We start from the raw sequence: 20,192 nt of genomic DNA, 5'->3' as shown, positions 1-20,192 counted from the left end.
GTTAAAGTCACATTGTGATTTCTGAAGACCTACTCATGGTGTATGTCTCATTGACAGTGTAGGTACAGAGGACACTGCCATTCCGACTCCCCAACATGAAGCCTCTTCCATTCAGGACAATCTGAAATTCCTCTAGAAGTAAAAGGAAAAATGAACATTTTAATCATTGCTTTAAATTAAAGATTTTACTTTAAATAAATCAAGGTGCATAGATAAATTTCTTCATACCCTTCAGTTAACTTATAATAATGAAGACATAAAACCTTATCCTTCCAACTGCGCTTTCTTTCTTTGGCCCTCTAGGTAAATCTACAGAAGACACTGCTCACCACCACTTAGGAATGCATTATTTTATTTTTCTAAATAAAGTATTTTCAAATAGTGACCAAAGTATTAGTATTAAATTATAACATTCATTCCCTAATACCAGACAAAATTTCCCCATCTCTATTCTTATAAAAATACAAGAAAGAAGCCTCCTTATTTTTCTCCACTTTTAGGTATTAAGGTTTGGATCTGTAGAGAAAACTAATTAATTGTTCATGTTCTATGGTTCTTAGAAAAGTCATGTGTACTATTTTCTTTAATCTGCCTCTCTCATACATAGCTTTTCTTTAACAGCTTCTTTACCTCACTAATCCTGGTTTCATTTTCTATTGCTTACATATTTATAATTCCTCAGAAGTTATGTATTTTTGGGTTACTAATAATCTAGGCCAGGGACTATGAGTTGATTTAACTTCTTGTACCCTTTCTCTATAGCGGGAGCATGTTACAGCATGAAAGACTATACTAAAAGAAAAGCTCAAAGACCAAATATATTGCTAGGCAATAGATGTTTGCTGATAGACTACAAGAAGGTGATTAACTATTTTAACAATGACTAACTCTAATTAAAAAGGCACGATAAAATGTTAAAGGGTTTATCTGAGCAAACTACAATAAACTGCAATTCCAAGTCAGAAGTGGTGTGGGAACTTCATTAAAAGACCAAAAGGGGAAGTTTATATAGGCTGGACACAGAGCAAAGAAAACATCTGGTTGGTTGCAGTTATACAGTGCCTTATTTGGTCTATCCCAGTGGAAAGTCCCTACTTATATAATTATAAATTTGTTGGTTGCTTTTGACTGGTTGAGCCTAGCTTCTGTTTTTCATTAGTACATGCACTTACAAGAAAGAGCTCAAGTTAAGTCTTGCTTAAATTTGCAAATCAAGTTAAGTTTACTTGGGAGTCCTGTATGTTTTAGGGATTCTTCAGGCTTCATCTCCATTTTAATTCACTTTACACTCTCAGTCTTCCCAAATTTTTCTATCATAATCCAATGCACATATAGTTATTAAATATGGAAGCAAAATCTGCCAGATCATTCTTCATTCAGTGTGTTATGAAGAAATTTTACTGATAAGTTACAATGAGAAACAGGTATCTGGGCATACTGGCAAGTGTATATAATCCCAGCTACTTGGGAGCCTGAGGCAGGAGAATTGCAAAGTTGAGGCCAGCCTAGGCAACATAGTGAGCCCCTGTCTCAAAAAATTAATAAATAGATAAAGTACAGGTAAAACTTAAAATATGACTCAGTAATAGTCTAGGCATTGTCAAATAAGGATTTAGTAGAATGTTTACTAATGGTAAATACTGGACCTGTCTCTGCTCAGTTTCTCCATTTGCAAATCATGGATTATAAAACTGTTAAAATTGTACTTAAGGGAATTAGGCAAAATTATACATCCAAAGAACACTGAACGCAGCAAAAAGTAGGAGAGCAATAAAGAACAGTTATCATTTCAATATTACTTTTTCATTAATTTTTCTATGTTATCTCTAGGAATTTATTAATCTATACCCTTAGAAAAAATATACCTGCTTTGGGGAATTTGGATGCACTATTCATATCAAACATCTCAATGATCATTCATTAGGAATTCTAGAGATGCAGAGTTTAATTATGACCATGCCCAGTGAACTGGGAGGTTCTGTGGTAAATTACTTGATATATTTCTCAATCCCAGCACCAGCCTCAATATATTTCCTCTTCTAGAATCAGACCTTCTCCAGGCCAAAAAGACTGGGAGATGTGAAACCTGAGTGTGCTCAGAGTACCAGCTGATGAAACCACCTGCTTCCTTCCTTCCCCTCACAAGTCACTTCCTTATGTGCCTTGAGATGGCAGACACTGTACTTTGGCCAGGTCATCAAAGCAGAGAGCTCAAAGTCTACAGAGAGTGTTTGTATAATCAGATAAAAGAAAAGATTTCATATTTTATTTTATTTGCCATAGAAAAGGTCTCAACGTGAACTAAATATACAGAAGATTCTAAAAGCCTGTCACACAATATGCTCATTATTTAAAATAACACTCCAATCTTAAAAATTTGAATTTAAAATAGAAATATTTCAAGGAATTATTTAAAAATTCTTACACAAAAAAGATGCCAAAAAAGTTAATTTTGCCATTCTCTTCCAACAAGAGTTTCAAATCATATATTTTAGCTAGAAAAAAAAATACAATTTCTTAACATGGTATTTTTAAATTCCAAACACTTACCCCCCACACAGACACTTGAGGGCCTCAATTCCAGGATTTCAGTACATGACTGAGCTAGTATCTAAAGAAGAAGAAAAGAAAACCAAACTGTAGAACTAAATAATAACATGCAGAGTGAATTATAAGATTACTAAGGATTTTGAGGTCCTCTCCTTAATTCAATAGGTGAAAATCAATTAACTATTACATTCACAGCCACCAAAGCCCCTAGGAAACTTCTGCATTGTCTCTCCAGGTATATTCTATAATCATGTATTGCAAGATCCTTATTTGATTAAAATAAAACCAGACGAGCACAAGTAAAGTAGGTGCTGCCTTTAATTTCCTTTTACCATAAAATCAATACTGATTCCCCATCAGGCAAAAACAAGATGGCAAATCACATCTCCTGCTTAATAATGTTGACATGTTTTCTATTTATAAGTTCAATGTAACATCAATAAATAAGCACTGCTTTATTTGACAGTAGCATTTCCAGTCCATTTCTCTAGCTCAATTCCGACGGGTGCTAATTCTCTTCATGTGCATCAAACATTACACTTGCAGAACACAGACTTCTTGTATGAGCCAGACATTGTTCTCAAAAACACAGGCTCTGTAAGGCTCTGTATTAAAGCATTCCCAAACCACTGGAATAGAATGGCTCTCTCAGCTTGTAGAAATAGAAACTACCATACAAGGCACAGGGCTACAACTGAAAAACAATGATGAAAGAAGCTGCTCCTAATGGTCACCACAATCCTGCCTTTATTTTTAGAACCACTCTGCACTTCATTATCAAAGTCAGATGAATTCCAGATGATCTTTGAGTGGTATTCCTTTCTCGATGCAAGTTGAAGGCAGATGATGTGCAGTGGGTTTTAGCATTGCATGCTCATAACTAGAACAGGAAGGAAGGACTGCAGCAGGAAATGAAAATGCTTTCCGTGCTTTCATTAATAAGCAAAGAAATACAGATTTTCAGCACCTAAAATCAACTGTTGAAGAATGGAATTCTCATTGCTGAAGATGCATCTCTGAGAAAGGAGCAACGTTTGTACATGTAATGATTATTTTCCAGTGAACAGAACTATTCACTTTGTGATCCAGGCCTTAGTGATAAGGAAACACACCTAAGTAAGTGTGTATATGTGAGAAATACATCCAACACGCTTGTGGATTCAAGATTTGAGGACTACTAAAGGTTAATGTGTTGTATAAAATGTCAATGCATTATTTGTACAATTCAATAATCAGAATATTCTCAATAGTTCAGTGAGCATTATAAATACTAACTTCGTGGAATTTTTTCATTTGGCAAAAGAGAAGGGGTAGAATAAAATAATAAAATAGAAAACATGTCAACATTATTAAGCAGGAGATGTGATTTGCCATCTTGTTTTTGCCTGATGGGGGGTCAGTATTGATTTTATGGTATCAGAAAATTAATAGGCAGCACCTACTTTACTCGTGCTCATCTAGTTTTATTTTAATCAAATAAGGATCCTACAATACACAATTATAGAATATAATGTATATTATGTTTATGCCTCCCCTATGGGTTAGTTTTTGGTTAGCAGCAAGGCCGGATGCAGCATTAGGAGCTAGATGTGATGGCTCTGCCTACTGGCCTGTGAGATTACACGTTTGGCAGGAGATCAAAGGAGAGCCCACTGCTGTCCCTTCTCTGAAGCCCAACTCAAATGAAGTATCAGAATGGTGTTTCACTCTACATAATCCAAGCATGTTCCAAATTAATTTGGATTGACTGGACCACTATTATAATGCCGTCAGGTTTCAGGGGTTCACCATAGGCCAAACTTCTATATTAGACAAGTGGCAGACATGCCCTCTGAAACAAGAACTGGCAAGTCTGTGGGGGATTGGAGAACCGTGCCTAAGTCACAGGCCCAATTCTGAGAATTCCACTAATTACAAAGAATTTTCTTATCTTACTTCTCTATTGGATCACAATCAGGTCTTTATGATTACTGATTAATAACCAGAGAAAGTGATGTTACTGTCAAGGAACTATCCATAGCATTAAAAAAAAAAAAAAGTCTGACAACATGAGATGGTCTGAGTTTTGTGAGAACCTTGACTGATTTCTTCTTTCTTAAAGATTTTAAAATATATAGAGAGCCATATTTGATAGAAATTTTCTATGTTCCTGAACAAGTTTACATAATGAACACATTCTATAATAACAAATGTGGGCATACAAGAAGCAAAAGCCATACTATTATGACATAAAAGTGTACACAATTGATATACTATAGCTCTTTTGATCTGGCATTTAGGATAACATGGGTTTTCACTGCAAACACTTATAGTTGGGCTATATCTGAGACAAAAAAAGTTAACAAGGAATAAATAAAGATATGGTAATGGAATCAAGATATTATTAAGGACCTATGGTATCCTTGAAGTTTATGCTCAACTTGGAAGAAATATGTAGAAGCCAGACCTCATGATCTGGAGATCAAGTATCCAGTTCAGAAAAACAAAACAAAGAAACAAACAAACAAACAAAAAAACTATCTACAACTAACATAAGCCAAGACAGATTTAAAACTTCCTATTTTTTCCTGGTTTTTAAATGGCAATGGGAAGGACCCTATATGAAAACTTATTCCAAAAAAAAACAAAAACAAATAAATACTTTCTTAATGAATAGTATTAGCACATATTTAAAAATCAGTCTGATATAAAATGTATAGAAAACATATGTTATAAATACCAACTGTTTAGTTAACATTTATTGAATTTGATTGAAAAGTAAGTGTGGAACTAGGAATAAAGTTCACAGGTGAAGTGTTTGCCTTGCATGCTCAATTAAGGTCCTTTTTTCTAACTAGTACCAGGAAGGAAGAAGAGAGAGAAAGATGTAAAGCTGTCTTAATAAAAAGTGTGAGCACTTTGACTATAAGAAAAACAAAATGGAGTGTCTAACACTGAACAGTCAAGCATGTAAAAAACAAAAACAAAAACAAAAATGCAGAGCTTAATGAAGGGCTCCTTGAATTAATTGAACCACTTTTTCAATTACACACAATGAAAAGAAAACTGATTCTAATGATTTCAAATTTTGTTAATCCATGGTACCCATAAGGCATTGAACCAGCTGCAAAAGCAGTAAACAAAACAGAAAAAGAAATAATATAAACAACATGAAAAAAGCATAAATTAAAGTTCTTTATTGTGTAAAAAAAGAAAAAGGGGGGCTTGTCTTAGATAGGATAAATAAGAAGAGAGAAAGGTGGATCTACCTCCACCTTTGGGTGAATGGGCTCCAGGACCCAGAGTGAGAATCAACCTGAGAGCACAGCTGAACAGAGACAGCCCCCAGCATCTTTTTTCATGACCATGAACCACATTACTGTTTATCTTGTGTTAAAAACAAATCTGTCTTTAACCAACACACTGCTTGGGAGAGCACATTCACTCATCTGACTTCATAGTGACCCCAAAAATCTTTATTTCTGACACAGAAATCTCTCTTCTGAGCTGTTCATTCTCTATCCAACAACTCCTTTCAATAGTGAGCTGGATGTCACTCACTCAGAATTATTTATTGCATGTTTATGTGTCCAGCATCCGGTTTGGTGCTATGGCTGCAGTAGCAAAGGGCATAGGTACTGTGTTTTCCATCCCTGCTTTCCATCTTGAGAATCAAACCCAGAGCTTTGTACATTCTAGGCAAGCACTTTACACTGAATTACATCTCTAGCATTCACAGTGTCTTTAGGGTACTCACAGTTTATCGGGAAGAAAAACTGTAATCAAATAAACACCTTCATCATACTCATAAGGTGAAATCTCAAACCAAAAGAAAGACTTTGAAGTGATAATATACTTCAATAAGAAAAGAGGGAGCCAGGAATGTAGCTCGGAGCTAGAGTACATGCCAAGCATCTGCAAGGCCCTGGGTTTAGTCCCCAGCTCTGCAAACAAACAAACCTGACTGAATTCGCTGGACTCTAAAGCCTAAGTAGAGTGAACTGGGAGGATATGAGAGGAGCATTCTGGAGACAGCAAAAGGTGCAAACAAGCTGAAGTACCAAGGGAAGAAAGTGGAAGTTGAGGAGCACAGGGCTTGCTAAGAGATGAAGCTAGAGAGATGCCCAGGAGCCAAGCCATGCCTTGTAAACCAGGCAAACCTTTCAGTGTCTAGGAGCACTACTGCTTGACTGCTTGACTGCTTGATGCTATGGAAGGTAGGGGTAGAACTGTGCTTTAGCTCAGAGGTAGAGCACTTGCCTAGCATATGCAAAGCCCTGATTCAATCCCCAGAACCACAGACAAAAAATAAAAACTTTTTTAAAAAGGTGGGGGATAATGGTATTATATTCCATTGAATGGTTTCCTCTGTTATTTTTTAACATCAATTATAAATAATAAGGATTTTCCCCAAAACAGATTATTTCCTTACATATAAATACACATATACTACCCAAGCTTCTTCAAAATTTTTACAACTCTATGAAAATTCTAAATAGTCACCTAATACTAACTTTGGTATACAACACTATCAACAAAGGATCATTACAGAAATATACCAACATCCTAGGTATGTCCTTAACAGATAGAAACTGCTTATTTTTATGACATAGAGTGTATCAGAAAATATCAGCAAGGATAATAATGAAGTCTAAAAAAGCAAGCATTTCATTCTTCTGACTCATTTAGTAACTATAAGCACTATAAGAGTGCATCCCAAGTCTAAAAGATTCCAAGTTTATCTCATAAGAAAAAATCACTGAGCAGCACTGGTTTTAAAGGTCCCAATAAAATTAAACTTTAGTAATTGGCCATCCATGTGCATAAAATAAGTAGCTATTACATTTGGAAAAGATGTTTCTCATATTTTTTTCTTATCTTTCTTTTAGCTCTTGATATTCAGACATGTGATTTATATTTTCTCTATGGCTGCCAAACTTCCCATCCAAATATATTTTTCTCTAAGAGGTAATACTTCAACTAAAAACAACTGTTAGCTACAAGCATGTGTTTTGGTTGAGTTCATCCTTTAAAAATGCCTGAAGCTTCAAAATATGGTTGCTCAACACAGCATACAACACTCAGACCCACTTCTAAATAAGGATTCTCTCTTCCTTTGCAAGTAAGCAAGTAATAAAAGCACGAGTGACAAACTTCTAAACCAACTTTGCTCCAGGAAGTCTGGAGAAGAACTCTAAGACATAAGCAATTTTGTTTTACTCTTCTGAACTCAAAACAAAACACATGCTTAGTTCTAATTATACTGTTGGTGAATATATGCCCATATTAAACAAACAAACAAAGCCAAATGACATTTAAGTTCCTCTGCATCTCACAACTGCAGTTCTTATAACAAATCACTTTAGCAGGTCTTCCTTTTTCACTACAACATGGACAATGCCAAAAATTGATTGTGATCTAAAATAAAAGTTTATCTGTTGATATTTTTTTCTTTTCATTTGGTTAATACATTGAAATACTCATTTAATGGTAGCTTAATGAATCAATAGGCTTTCTACAAAAAATGCTTTGAAATTATGAGATAAAGTAAGAATAAATGCACTGTTTGTTTCGGATCCTAAAGAAATTAATAACATTTTTCTCCTGCAGTGTATATATTATTTCATATTACTCATAATTGCCCACTCTCTTGTTTTATTAACTAAAACACAAGCATTCTGGCAAGCATTCTGTCTATATTTGTTTCATTTAATTTTTCAGAAATCCAAATTAAATAGCAAATAAAATATTTTGACAAAAATAAAAGTTTAATCAGTTCTTCTACTAATTATAGAAGCATATATGCCTAAAATTTATAAAGTCAGAAAACTCTAGGGACCATGTCCATCTTTGTAGCCCAGCCAAAGTGTCTTAAACCTAGTCAGTGCTCAATAAGTGCCTTTGTGGGGTTGGGGATGTTGCTCAAGCGGTAGCGCGCTCGCCTGGCATGTGTGCGGCCTGGGTTCGATCCTCAGCACCACATACCAACAAAGATGTTGTGTTCTCCGAGAACTAAAAAATAATAAATATTTTTTTAAAAATTCTCTCTCTCTCTCTCCTCTTTCACTCTCTCTAAAATAAATAAATAAATAAATAAATGCCTTTGCAAGAAATTAGAAATCATCATCTTTGGGGGAAAAGTGAGAAATCATACATTTTCTCATTATAATTTATGCTTTATGGTACATTTGGTCATAAATTTTAACCATTGTCTCTCCTTTCCATTTTTTCCTTGTCCTTCTATTCAACTGACTCTGCTTTCAAGATCTGCTGAGCTTCTATAAGGTTGTTGCCTTGTAGCACAACAGTTTATTGTTCACAAATTAAAATTTGGCATTTAATTAGGTCTACATAACATCAGTTTAGTTTTCTCACAAAATATCACAAAACTATAACAATTTATTCAAAGTGGATTTGATTTCCTTCAACTATAATTCCAACAAATAAAAAAAGAAAAGAATACTGTTATTAAATAATACTTTCATGCAAATGCAAATAGAGTATTGGACAATGAATGTCAAGACAAAATTATAAAAGATCAGTCAATAAAATGAACGATTTAAAGAAAATTGATCATTTTTATTTTTTAGATAAACGGAATCTAGAAGGAATGGGGTGTCCTAGAATATAGTGGAAAATATTTGAAATGTGTTTGAATGTTATGGTGAACTGTAATAGCTACTAATTTTTTTTTCTACCCAGAACAATTTTATCCTCGGTCTTCCATGAACACTGCCTCCTCTATTGGAGAAGCTGTTCCTCACTCCAAGAGAGGCTATCAATCATGATGCTTTCCTCTCTTTTTCTATCTTTGCCCCTTTGTCATTGGGTGGGAATATTACTCAAACCAATCCAGATAACGTTGACATGATTGGTGGAAGAATGAGCACGTGGCACAACTGAGTTACTCAAGCTTATCTGGGACCTTAGATACTAATGCAATGAGTCAACAGCACTCACTTTTCAAAGGGCTTACTGACTGGGGACCATATAAGTCTGAAGCCTTTTGCAGTTTTCATTCTCTAGTACACCTCTAAATAGAAGAGAATCAAGCAAATAGAATCATAGTCAAAATTTACTAAGAGAAAAGATCCTATGAACATGGTTGCTTCCCTGGATCCAGCTATCCCTCAGGCAGTTTCCCTCCCTGGACTACCCAGTTGAAGAGGTCAGTCCCTTTCTTTCTTTAGTTTTATTTTCCTTAAACCAGTAGTAACTGTGCTTCTGTGACTTGTAATAAAAAACACTAATATAGTGGTAATGCTCAAATATTCCATAATTTTATTATAAAAATATTATTTTCAAAAATGTGCTTGGTTTTTATTTATTCATTCACTGACAAATATGAATTAAGCAATGGCTACTTACCCAATATTAGGAATTAGAGGGGTAAGAATATCAGGGATGGGGTAAATACAGTTCCAACCCTCATCTTATTAATCTGGAAGGTGTTATGATGATGTTTCCACATTTAGTACTAAAGATCCTTAGAAAAGAGAAGTTAGAATAATCTAATTTGAAGTAGGATCTTCATATTTTAGATTTTTTTTTAACAAGAGTTCTGGAAATTGATTTCCAATTTTGATTAAGTATTATCAGTTTTGGTTTCTTTTCTTCCTGTGATACACCTTTACTTTGTTTTTGTTTTGTTTTGTTTTATCTTGGAAAAAGCTTTATTTTCATTTGGTTCAATGCTTGGGAAGGGCTCCAAGGAAGTTAAAAAGCTTCCCAGGACTGGAATGAATGGCTCAGGCCAAAGCCCTCATGCCAGGAGATGCAGAGGACACCTCAAGGGACACTGGGCCCCAGCTTCCTAATCCTATTGAGGATGAAGCTTTCAAAGACACATTCTCTGCCTGGTCCATCACGCAGTGGAAGTTACTCAGATGGTCGCCCATTTTCTGGAGGAGCTTCACCTCCTCGTCCAGGAAGTGGTTCTCCAGGATGTCACAGCGATGGGAGTCTGTGCCAGCAGGAATGAAAGCACAAAGATCCACCCAAACAGGCACGGTTCAGGTTCTTCCCCAGCTGCACCATGGCTTCCAAGGTGTCTAGGTTTTACCCAGTCATCCTGAGAAGGCTTCTGCACCTCCTGGAAGGTGGAGAATCTTCAGATACCCTTGCACCCAGGTGCTTGTCCTGGGCTAACTCGCAGAAGCAGAGGCCCATACCCTCCAGAGCCACAAGTTCTGTGAGATAGCTGTCAGAGATGTAGGTGGGGAGGACCGCAGGTGCAAACTGACCATGCGGGTGACCACAGCCTCCACCTCGCTGAAATAAGTGTAATAATTCTGACAAATCTGCGAAGTGGTGGTTGGCCCAAAATCAGGTGCTAACCACTTTAAAAAACAAACAGGAAATTAGCTGGTCCTGGAAGCAGAATGTGGGCAAGAAGATGGTCCCAGAGGTTGTGAATGGGGAGGAGATGGGAAGGCGATTGGAAGCTGGGAGAGAAGAAGTCCCAGGTTCCTTCTAGGATGGCTCCTGCCACACACCGCTGTAGCAAGAGACGGATCTCCCAACCTCCAAGCATGCTGCTGTGACTGTATCTTTACAGTTGCTCAGGCTTTAGGTTTTTCATGAAACTATGATTTTTATCAAGAGAGGTTTCCATAACTAAGCAGTCAACAACGTTCTTAGCAGAGCCTGCTAAAATCACTTAAGCTAAGTATTTATTAGGTACCCTCTTCTATGAAAATGATTTGCCAGTAGAGAAAAGGAGGTTGGAGTAATTCTCATTCCATATAACATAGTTTTAGACACCTTTCTTAGTGCTTTTCAAACAAAACCACAACAATAACAGTGGACTTCACTGAGAAAAACAATTATATCCAAATGTTAAAGGGAGCTTATATTTCTAACACTGTGAATGAAGTTATTTTTTGAAATATACATTGCACATTTTCCCTTAAAAAAAAAATCCAATACATTGCTATTTAAATGTCCTACACGTGATCATTCTCTTCCTGTTCATGCTTGTATACTTTCCCATTATGAACTTAGAAACTCTGGCATTAACTGCCTTCCCTTAGAATCTAGTGTACTTAATTCTCTTGGACCAGGGTTGTTTATAAAGCCAGCTTCACAACAGATTCATCTCTTTCTTTTTAATATTTTCTGAGGGACTCTTATTAAAAACAAAAATTGTGAAGGTAATTCCAAGTAGTGAAACATCCCATGGTCCTGCTTTTAGAAAATAAAAGAGAAGGAGTTTCCTCAGAGCATTTTGATTTTTACTCTTTCCATATTATTCACCCATCTGTGGATTTTTTTTTAACATTTTCTTTCATAGCACTACAGTATAAAACACTGAACTAGAACCCATGGGGTATCCACATGTTAGTCTGACCTTTACTAGTGCAAATAAAATTTTATTCTATATTTATATATTATATATTTAAAATGTAAGTCCTGCAATCATCTTCCCAAGAAATCAAAAGGACTTTAAAAAAACATTCTAAGATTTTAAAGATAATTCTGAAGAGAAAAACAGAAAATTCTGTGTTTGTGTTTGTGGGCAAAGGGAGGGGAGAAAGGACAAGAGATGGCGCAATGACTTCTAACCTTGATAGTTCACTGGTTCTCCAATTACCTACATCCCCCACTGGGACTTTTTTCTCAAGCTCAATTTGACTTCTCTCTCTGCCCACTGACCTCTTCCATTTTGCCAGTGACATCCCTGCCCCCTCTGTAAAAATAGCTTTCACTCTAGTCATTCACAGGCACACAATGCCTCTTACATTTGACTCCCTGCTCTGTCTCTTTAATCCTATAATCCAGTGCACTCTCAGGTTTTAATTTTTAATGCTTACCCAAATTTATTGTTTTATTTTCAGTGTCACTGCCATCATAATAATCATTAACAAAAACTAATAAGTGTCAGCTAATATTTGCCATATGCCTGAGTATGGTTCAGCATGAGACAGAGATTTTTTATACATGCAGGTTCAGCCCCACCCTGTTCCTGACATATTTTTGATATGGGCAGAGAGTTTATTAAGTATTTCCATAATTAGCTCTTTGACCTAGATTCCTTTTTGAAAGACCTGGAATCCCAGTGCCTAGGATAAGCTCTCAGGAACTATAATTTACTGGGAATACTGTTTCCCCTTTAACAACAGGGTTTCTACACTGAATTCTAACTAGCACACACTGCCTCCCCCATGAACTGTGGCTCTTTTTTGAATATGGGGTCCTACAATTATACATAACTTTGTTATAGGAATACTGAATCATGTTCCCCTGATTGATGGGGTCCTGATCCCATAGCCTAAGGACACTGGGTACCTACACCATCTAGAAAACCTTGTTATGACCCACCCTCTGAAACTGAACCTCTTACATTCTACCATCATATCCTTTTATACCCATGACATTGATCATATAGATTGCTGGCCATCTCTCCCAGTGGATTGTCCTACAGAAGGACCAATAGCCCCAGGTTACATGATCCTGGCTTCCTGCCATTCTTAGCTTCCTACCAAATATTTTAAAGTCCAGCTCTTCTGATCTAGGTCATTCTTAATCATTATTTCATTTAATTAAAATAATCAGTGAAATAGAACTCATTATTCCCATTTGCTGAGAATTTTAGAACTCAGGAAGTACATTGTAGGACCTATTCCATGTCACAGGGCTGTGCAGTGACAGGGATTCATACCCAGAGCTTCCTAGTTCCAACCTCATATTATCTGCACATGAGGTTATTATCTTTTTCTGTGTTTTATACAGACAAATGCAAGAGATTTATAACTATAGGATGCAAACCATCCCATACATTATTATAAGAATATTCTTCCTAAATCCTCATGGACATCATATAAATCCCAGGCTCTTGTCTTCCATGTTTTCCTGATTATTTTTAAAATGAGTGTTAATTCCCCATTCAAGGATGTGAAGGTCTCTGTAATCTGAGTCCAGACTGTCTGTCAACATGTATCCTTCAAACCCCTCAGCACAGGTTGTTCTTGAAGTTCCTTTTTTTAAATTATATCTACTCCAATTAGTAGAGTCCAGTTCAAATCCCATGAAAAGGTTTCTATAACTTTATATAACCAAACCAATCCTCTTTACGTCAATTTACATGCCACATTGACATTTAACACAATTCCATTCTAAGATGGTTTTTTATCCCATGGGGTGACTCACTAAAATTTCCCTCCTCTAAATCCCCATATTACCTAATAAATTTTACAGGGGATATTCCAAACATCTCATCATCACTATTTTAAACCCTGGTGCAGTATAGAGTTTGACTTATTTAAGTATGTGTTCCTTCTTCCATGCCTAACACAGTGCCTTAAGAAAAAGGAGGGTTTATTAATTTATTAATTTATTAAATGAGTTCAATGAAAAACTAAGTTGAGCAAAGAAGAGAGAAATAAAAGATATATTCTGAATAGTATCTACTTGAGATGGTAATGAATTATAAACCTTCATAGAGCTAGTTATAATAAAAAATTATACCAATATTCCAAAGAATGTTACATATCATGTCTGCCTGAAGAACAATCTAAAAATGTTGAAACAGTACACTTTCTAAAAAATTAAAATAGAATGCTTAAATGATTTTTTGAATCAAATAAATTTTAAAAAAGATATTAAATTGTTAATATGCAGCATATTCATAACAAAGGTCTTTTTCAGTCTCTTGATTTTTAAGTTGTGAAAGAACTACTACAGTGTTTGTTCCTTTTAACTGCATTGAAGAAAGTCTTCAAAACTGAAACTACTGTCTTTGCTGATTAAAAATTAATTCTTGACACACAATATCTTAACAATATATGACGTCTTGGTCTTTAAGGGCACAAGTCCATTCAAGTCACTGGATTTTGGGGGATCAGAACAAAAAACAAAAAAAACTTGTATGAATTTTTTCAAAGATCAACTTCAAGTAAGTTAACATTCTGACAGTAAAGGAGATCAGATGTATTTAAATAATATCCAGCAAGAAAGAGATTTTATCCATGAATTTAGCTAATATTCTGCCTTCATAGTGACATCTGAAAAACCTAAGTTTTATGATTTTTTTCCATTTGTTTAGCTTTATGTAAATATATTTCATAGTACAATTTCATCTATTATCTTGGTAAGTCATAAAGAATAAAGGGATATCTTCTTTTCTTTGTCCTTATCCTGTGATAAATGTGCTATATCACTCTAAATATCAAATAAATATTTTTAAATAATATGTGAGTATAAAATATAATTCAAATTTAGGCAGAATTCCAATTTTTTATATTATTAAAGGTGAACCAATCTCTTCCCTTGAAAAGAAATGAAGTATTTGAATTGCTTCAAATTTCTATATAGTGGATGAAAATCCCAAGGTTTCACAACACTAATTAAAAAAAAAAATATATCAACCATTGCTGAGATCTAGGTTGGTTATAAAAGTTATAATGACTCCTTTTTCCACCTGCCACCTTTGCCAGGTATTGCCAGCGATTTCCCCAGAGGCAGGCTGTCCTATGGACAAGGTATTCCTCTTTGGGGGACAAAATAGCTAGTGTTTAACTATGTTAACATGAAACTTTGTTGGCAGTGTACCTAGAATAATGCAAATCTTTCTAGTTTCCTGCTAATTATTTTAACACAACTTATTCAAGCTAATGTCTATCAAGAACTTCAATCCAGCAGGACTGTATTATACTTAGAAATTACCTTCTGAAGTTTCCTCAATACAAACAGAAAAACACAATTTAACAAATAAACATTTTGTTTATTTTTATTTTTTATTATTTATTTCTTTGTTTTTTTGTACTGGGGATTGAAAACAGGAGTGCTTAATCAGTCACTGAGCCACATCCCCAGCCTTTGTTATTTTTATTTTGGGATAGGATCTAGCTAAATTGCTTAGGGCCTCCCTAAATTGTTGAGGATGCCTTTGAACTCACAATCCTCCTGCCTTGGCCTCCAGAGCTGCTGGGATTACAGGCTTGCACCTCCTTGCCCAGCACAAATAGACAAAAAAAGAAAATTATTTCCTCTGGTAGTCAACTATTAATTTCTTAAAGGGAAAAATCTATAGTTATAACCCATAAAAGTAGGGTTTGGAAAAGCTAGTCAGTCATCTGGAGAATTCTAAATTAAACCTTTTATGTAGAGAAAAAAAGATTTCAAAGGGAATAACCCAGAGAAATCTTTTTTCTTTCCCAGTATAATTATAAAAATAACTGCAAATCCTCAAGTACAATAAAATTCTATTAAACATACAACCCACTGACCTTTTTGTTGAGGGGGTCAAATTATCCTCCCTTTTTGCATTATCTCTTTTCCTGCATTTATATTGCTTCTGTTGATATTTACCCTGAATCCAACTATGAAATTATTTACTAATTTTTTCTACAAACCAAACATAATATTATATAAATAAACTCCTAAACTAATTATATCTCTGTTTCATTCTGCATTTACATTTGGTTTGTCCACTGACATGAGATTGAACCAAATTCTGTTTCCTCTAAAAAGGTCCATTTATTTAAAAAAAAAATACATGCTACTAAAACAAAAACCAATAAATCTCTGTGTTTCTAAAAAACATAATCTTTGAAGAGAAATTTTAAATGCCAGAACTAAATGTTAGACACTTTCTTTTCCTTTTACAAATGCCTAAAGATTAAAGGAAAAGCTTTTGCTTAGAGAATATATATTATTCACTTCCATTTTAGGATGGTGTTTACCAAAATATCATAAATACTTAATAGCAACTATCCCTAGTGCTTCTAGCAAAAGGCAGTAAAACGAAACATAAACCTCAGCTGTGAAAACCCAGGAGCTTCGTGGTGCATTTCATCACTCCCTTCCCATACGCTGTCGAGGAGAGCCCGGATCCTAAACACCACCAGAGCAGCTCAACTGAATCCCAAACAGAAATATTATGTGCTCTAGGGAGACAATTCATCATTTAAATGGAAAAAACAACAACTGCAGTCAAATACTCAGCCGCTGGTTCAAGATGCCTGACATACAGCTAAGAAATGCCATAGTTGGAAGGCAAAGTAATCACACATTCCAATCCAAATTTTTCATTTTACATTTGTCCTATAAAGTCTATGTAAAAGAGAGAAAGAAAGAAACCTCGAGATAGCAACTCCATGCTTAAAAATGGTAGAAGTATCTAAAACAGAGATCACAGGCTGGGGTTCTCAGAGCCCAACCATGCAAGAATTAGTGTCAAATCTCACTTGCAAACAAATCCAGATTTTTAGAATTACACTGTGGAAGAGCAAGCAAATCTCTTTCTTATGCTCTTTCTTCTCCATAAGAAGAAGCACTAGACACTAAGATTATTTCTATTAGTTTAAAATGTATGTACAATGATCAGTCCCTTCCTGCCCATCTCCCTCCAGAGATAGACTCACAGAATTGATGATTCCTTTAAGAGCCTGAAATCCACCTTTGACAGGGAAAACTTGTTCCTTGGAATCGGCAATTCTTTCGAGCTTTAGAAAAAAAAGAGAAAAGCTTACTTAAGAGATAGTTGAGACAGACAATTCTTTATAAACTTATGTTAAACTTACATGTAAATTTAAGTTTTAGTTATGTATGTCTGAAAAGTTACTCTGCAGGATTCATTCACCAGTGTGGCCTGTAAACTGAAGGTGATAAGATTTGTGTTCCTCCAAATGTATCACCATGGAATAACTGAGGTCAGTCTTAGCCCCGTGACACAGCCTCAAGTTGCAATTTTACAACAACAGAGTTCTAACAGCTGTTAATGGCAGAAGACTCAGGAATCTAAGCTATACTCAAGCAAGAATTTGAATGTAAAATGATTTTGTGAGGAAAAAAAAATGTGGTACCTAAACCCTCAAAAAAAAAACTCCATGGGAAAAGATTATTTTTTAATAAAAATTATTAAAGATTTTCAAATGGACTTTCCAAATTCCTGCACCCCTAAGAGTCAAAATTTAAATCAAAATAATAATTATAAATAAGACTAATAATCTTGTCATTTTAATTGAAGGGATATTCACATAATTTTAGTACAAATGTTTGTCTTGTATTATTTCCTCCAACCAAATAAATGTTCAAATACTTATTTATTTAGAGTTTTGTTTTAAGTAACAAAACCTATCAAAATTCTGACATTATGAAGGCAGCACTCAAGACATAAACCATTTTATAAAAAACCTTTGTAAGAAGTCATTAGTGAAAAGAATTTGTTCCCCTATCCTTAAGACATTATGGGATTTAAATTTTGCAGAACTGTCTTAACTCACCTGAGCTTGTTCAAAATCAAGGACACCAACGCAATAAACATTAGCACCAAGTGACCTGGATATCTTTGCCTAAGGAGGAAAAAAAAAGAGGAGTAGAGAGGAGGGGAAAGAGAGAGGGGGAGAGACAGAGACAGAGAGATACAGAGTTACTCAATATCCATCTAAACATGCAGAAACACACAGCCAGGCACAGCAGTGGGGTGTAAAGAACAGTTTCAGTTCAATACTCACCTCTTTCTCTGCATATGATGGCACCAGACCGTCCAACTTACCATCTGTCAGAGCAATTATGATACTGGAGGTTTTTGAGCCTCCTGCTTTCTGAATTTGTTCATTCGCCTGAAAATGAAGAATAATTATCCAACTCACATTTTAATTTTAACTTTTAACCAGCATGTTCCATCAAGCTAAATTTGTAAGTCTGACAAAGTAAAAATATTACTGACTAGCGCATAAAGGAGGATAGTGTAACTATTTTATTTGAAATATATACATATTCACATTAAAGAGTAGTTAGTATTGGGTTTAAATGACAAAGGTTTTTAGTTATAGGTGAATAATCTGAATTATGACCACAAAAGAAAATGGAAAATTCCTTAATAGACAAAATGCATACAAACTTTTCTTATCACTACAGTAAATAATGCTTTCTACCAGACTAATCTCTAGAATAACTAAAAGCATTTTAAAGATAAGTATGTAACAGTTTTTTGAGCCTTGCTAGATAATTGTATTTCATTACAGAATAAAAAAGCATTCTCTTCCATACTTTCAAGTGTGAAGTGACTTACTAGCTTTAGTCCTTCATGGATGTATGTCTCTCCCACTGGACTAACACTTTTTAAATCTTCCAAACCTTTATTGATTTTGTTTCTGGAAAAAAATGTATTATAATATTAAACAATGCAAAAATGAGCAAACGCCACAATAAATACCTCTTGAATAAGATGAAAGTATTGCAACTAGGCTTCTACAGTAAGAAGTAGAGGAATGGACATGGGCTTTGCAAACAGAGAGAACTTCATGCTGTCATTTCAGTAAGTACTTAATAATTTTCATTTTTTAACCATGAAAAGTTAAAGTACTAAAAATATCCTGAAAATATCTAAGAATATCTTGGGCATTTTGAGCTAAGAACAGATATCTTCAATCATGTTTGTTTTATTAAATGCTAAGGAGTAAAACATGCTTTCTATTACCCACAAAAATACAAGAATTAAATAGTTTAACTTCAGTGGAAAAAAATATTTCTGAAACACTCACCCCACTTCCCTGAAAGTGGGGAAACCTCTTTATTATCTGAAAATTCCTAAAGCACATTACTTAGCCCTTACATATGGAAATTAACATTTTTCTACTTCAATGTCCCAGTCTTAAGTCTCATAATTTATTAGCTTTTCTGGCATCTTTTTGCACATTCAGATACCAACACATTCTCTTGGATACAATAAGTACATAATATATACTTGTTGAATGAATGAATGAATGGGAAGGTAATGGATTCTTGGGAGAGGCAATATGAATGAAAAAGATGAAAAAACAAAGAATAACCTTTTTATCATGACTAATTCACTGTCTCAATGGAGTATGTCGAAACAAGTATGACTACAATATTATCAAGAACTATCTCATAAACATGAGTAAAAGAAAACCCAATTTGGGGGTTTTTCAAATATAAATTTTAAACTCCTTTAAAAACAGATAAAACCACAAGAAGAGATAAATAAATGATGATGTAAAAACTATCCAAAATAAATTTAAAACTTCTTTTTCAAGTTTAAATTCAAAAGATCAGAAGAGCACTTACGATACCATTCTAAGAATTTTAGTTTTCCAATAGAAGCAAGAAAAAAAGAATTCCTTTTAAATTCTTGAATTGGTAAACCCAATTTCATCTCATTAAATATAATATGAATAGTTTTCACTTTACTGAGGATGATACAGAGGGAGATTAATATAAAACAAAATTATTTTATCATCAAAGAATGACTGGAGTCAAGGAATGGAACTACTATATAACCCAGCTTTATCACTCCTCAGTATTTATCCTAAAGAATTAAAGTCACCACACTATAGCAATACATGCAAACCCATGTTTACAGCAACACAATCCACAATAGCAAAATTATAGAACTAGCCACGGTATCCATCAACAGATGAATGTATGAAGAAAATGTGGTATTTATACACAATAGAGTTCTATTCAGTCATAAAGAAAAATGAAATTATGTCATTTGTAGGAAAATGAATGGAACTTGAGACCATTATGTTGAGTAAAATAAGCCAAACTTAGAGGTCAGGGTCATGTGTTTTCTCTCATATGTGGAAGTTAGAGAGGCAGGGTAAAAATCAAAGGGAGATCCTTTGAATAAAGGAACCAGGGGGAGAGAGAAGCGAAGGGATACGGGAAACACTGGGGAATGATACTGGCCAAATTAT

At 34.7% G+C, this 20,192-nt stretch overlaps 1 protein-coding gene across 1 annotated transcript in view; it reads right to left on the bottom strand.

Moving 5' to 3' along the window:
- The window catches only part of Antxr2 (ANTXR cell adhesion molecule 2), a 132,495-nt gene that overhangs the window by 97,501 nt on the left and 14,802 nt on the right, over window positions 1-20,192 (bottom strand). Inside the window, exons 4-9 of the mRNA XM_077803166.1 lie at window positions 18,545-18,626; window positions 17,985-18,092; window positions 17,754-17,822; window positions 16,893-16,973; window positions 2,551-2,611; window positions 34-132 (exon numbers count right to left, since the gene is read on the bottom strand). Of these exons, the coding sequence (XP_077659292.1) occupies window positions 34-132; window positions 2,551-2,611; window positions 16,893-16,973; window positions 17,754-17,822; window positions 17,985-18,092; window positions 18,545-18,626 (500 nt within the window). The remainder of the gene's footprint in view (window positions 1-33; window positions 133-2,550; window positions 2,612-16,892; window positions 16,974-17,753; window positions 17,823-17,984; window positions 18,093-18,544; window positions 18,627-20,192) is intronic.

The sequence above is a fragment of the Urocitellus parryii genome, chromosome 10, assembly GCF_045843805.1.
Source record: "Urocitellus parryii isolate mUroPar1 chromosome 10, mUroPar1.hap1, whole genome shotgun sequence".
NCBI lineage: Eukaryota > Metazoa > Chordata > Mammalia > Rodentia > Sciuridae > Urocitellus > Urocitellus parryii.
This window is presented reverse-complemented; position numbering and strand designations above follow the sequence as displayed.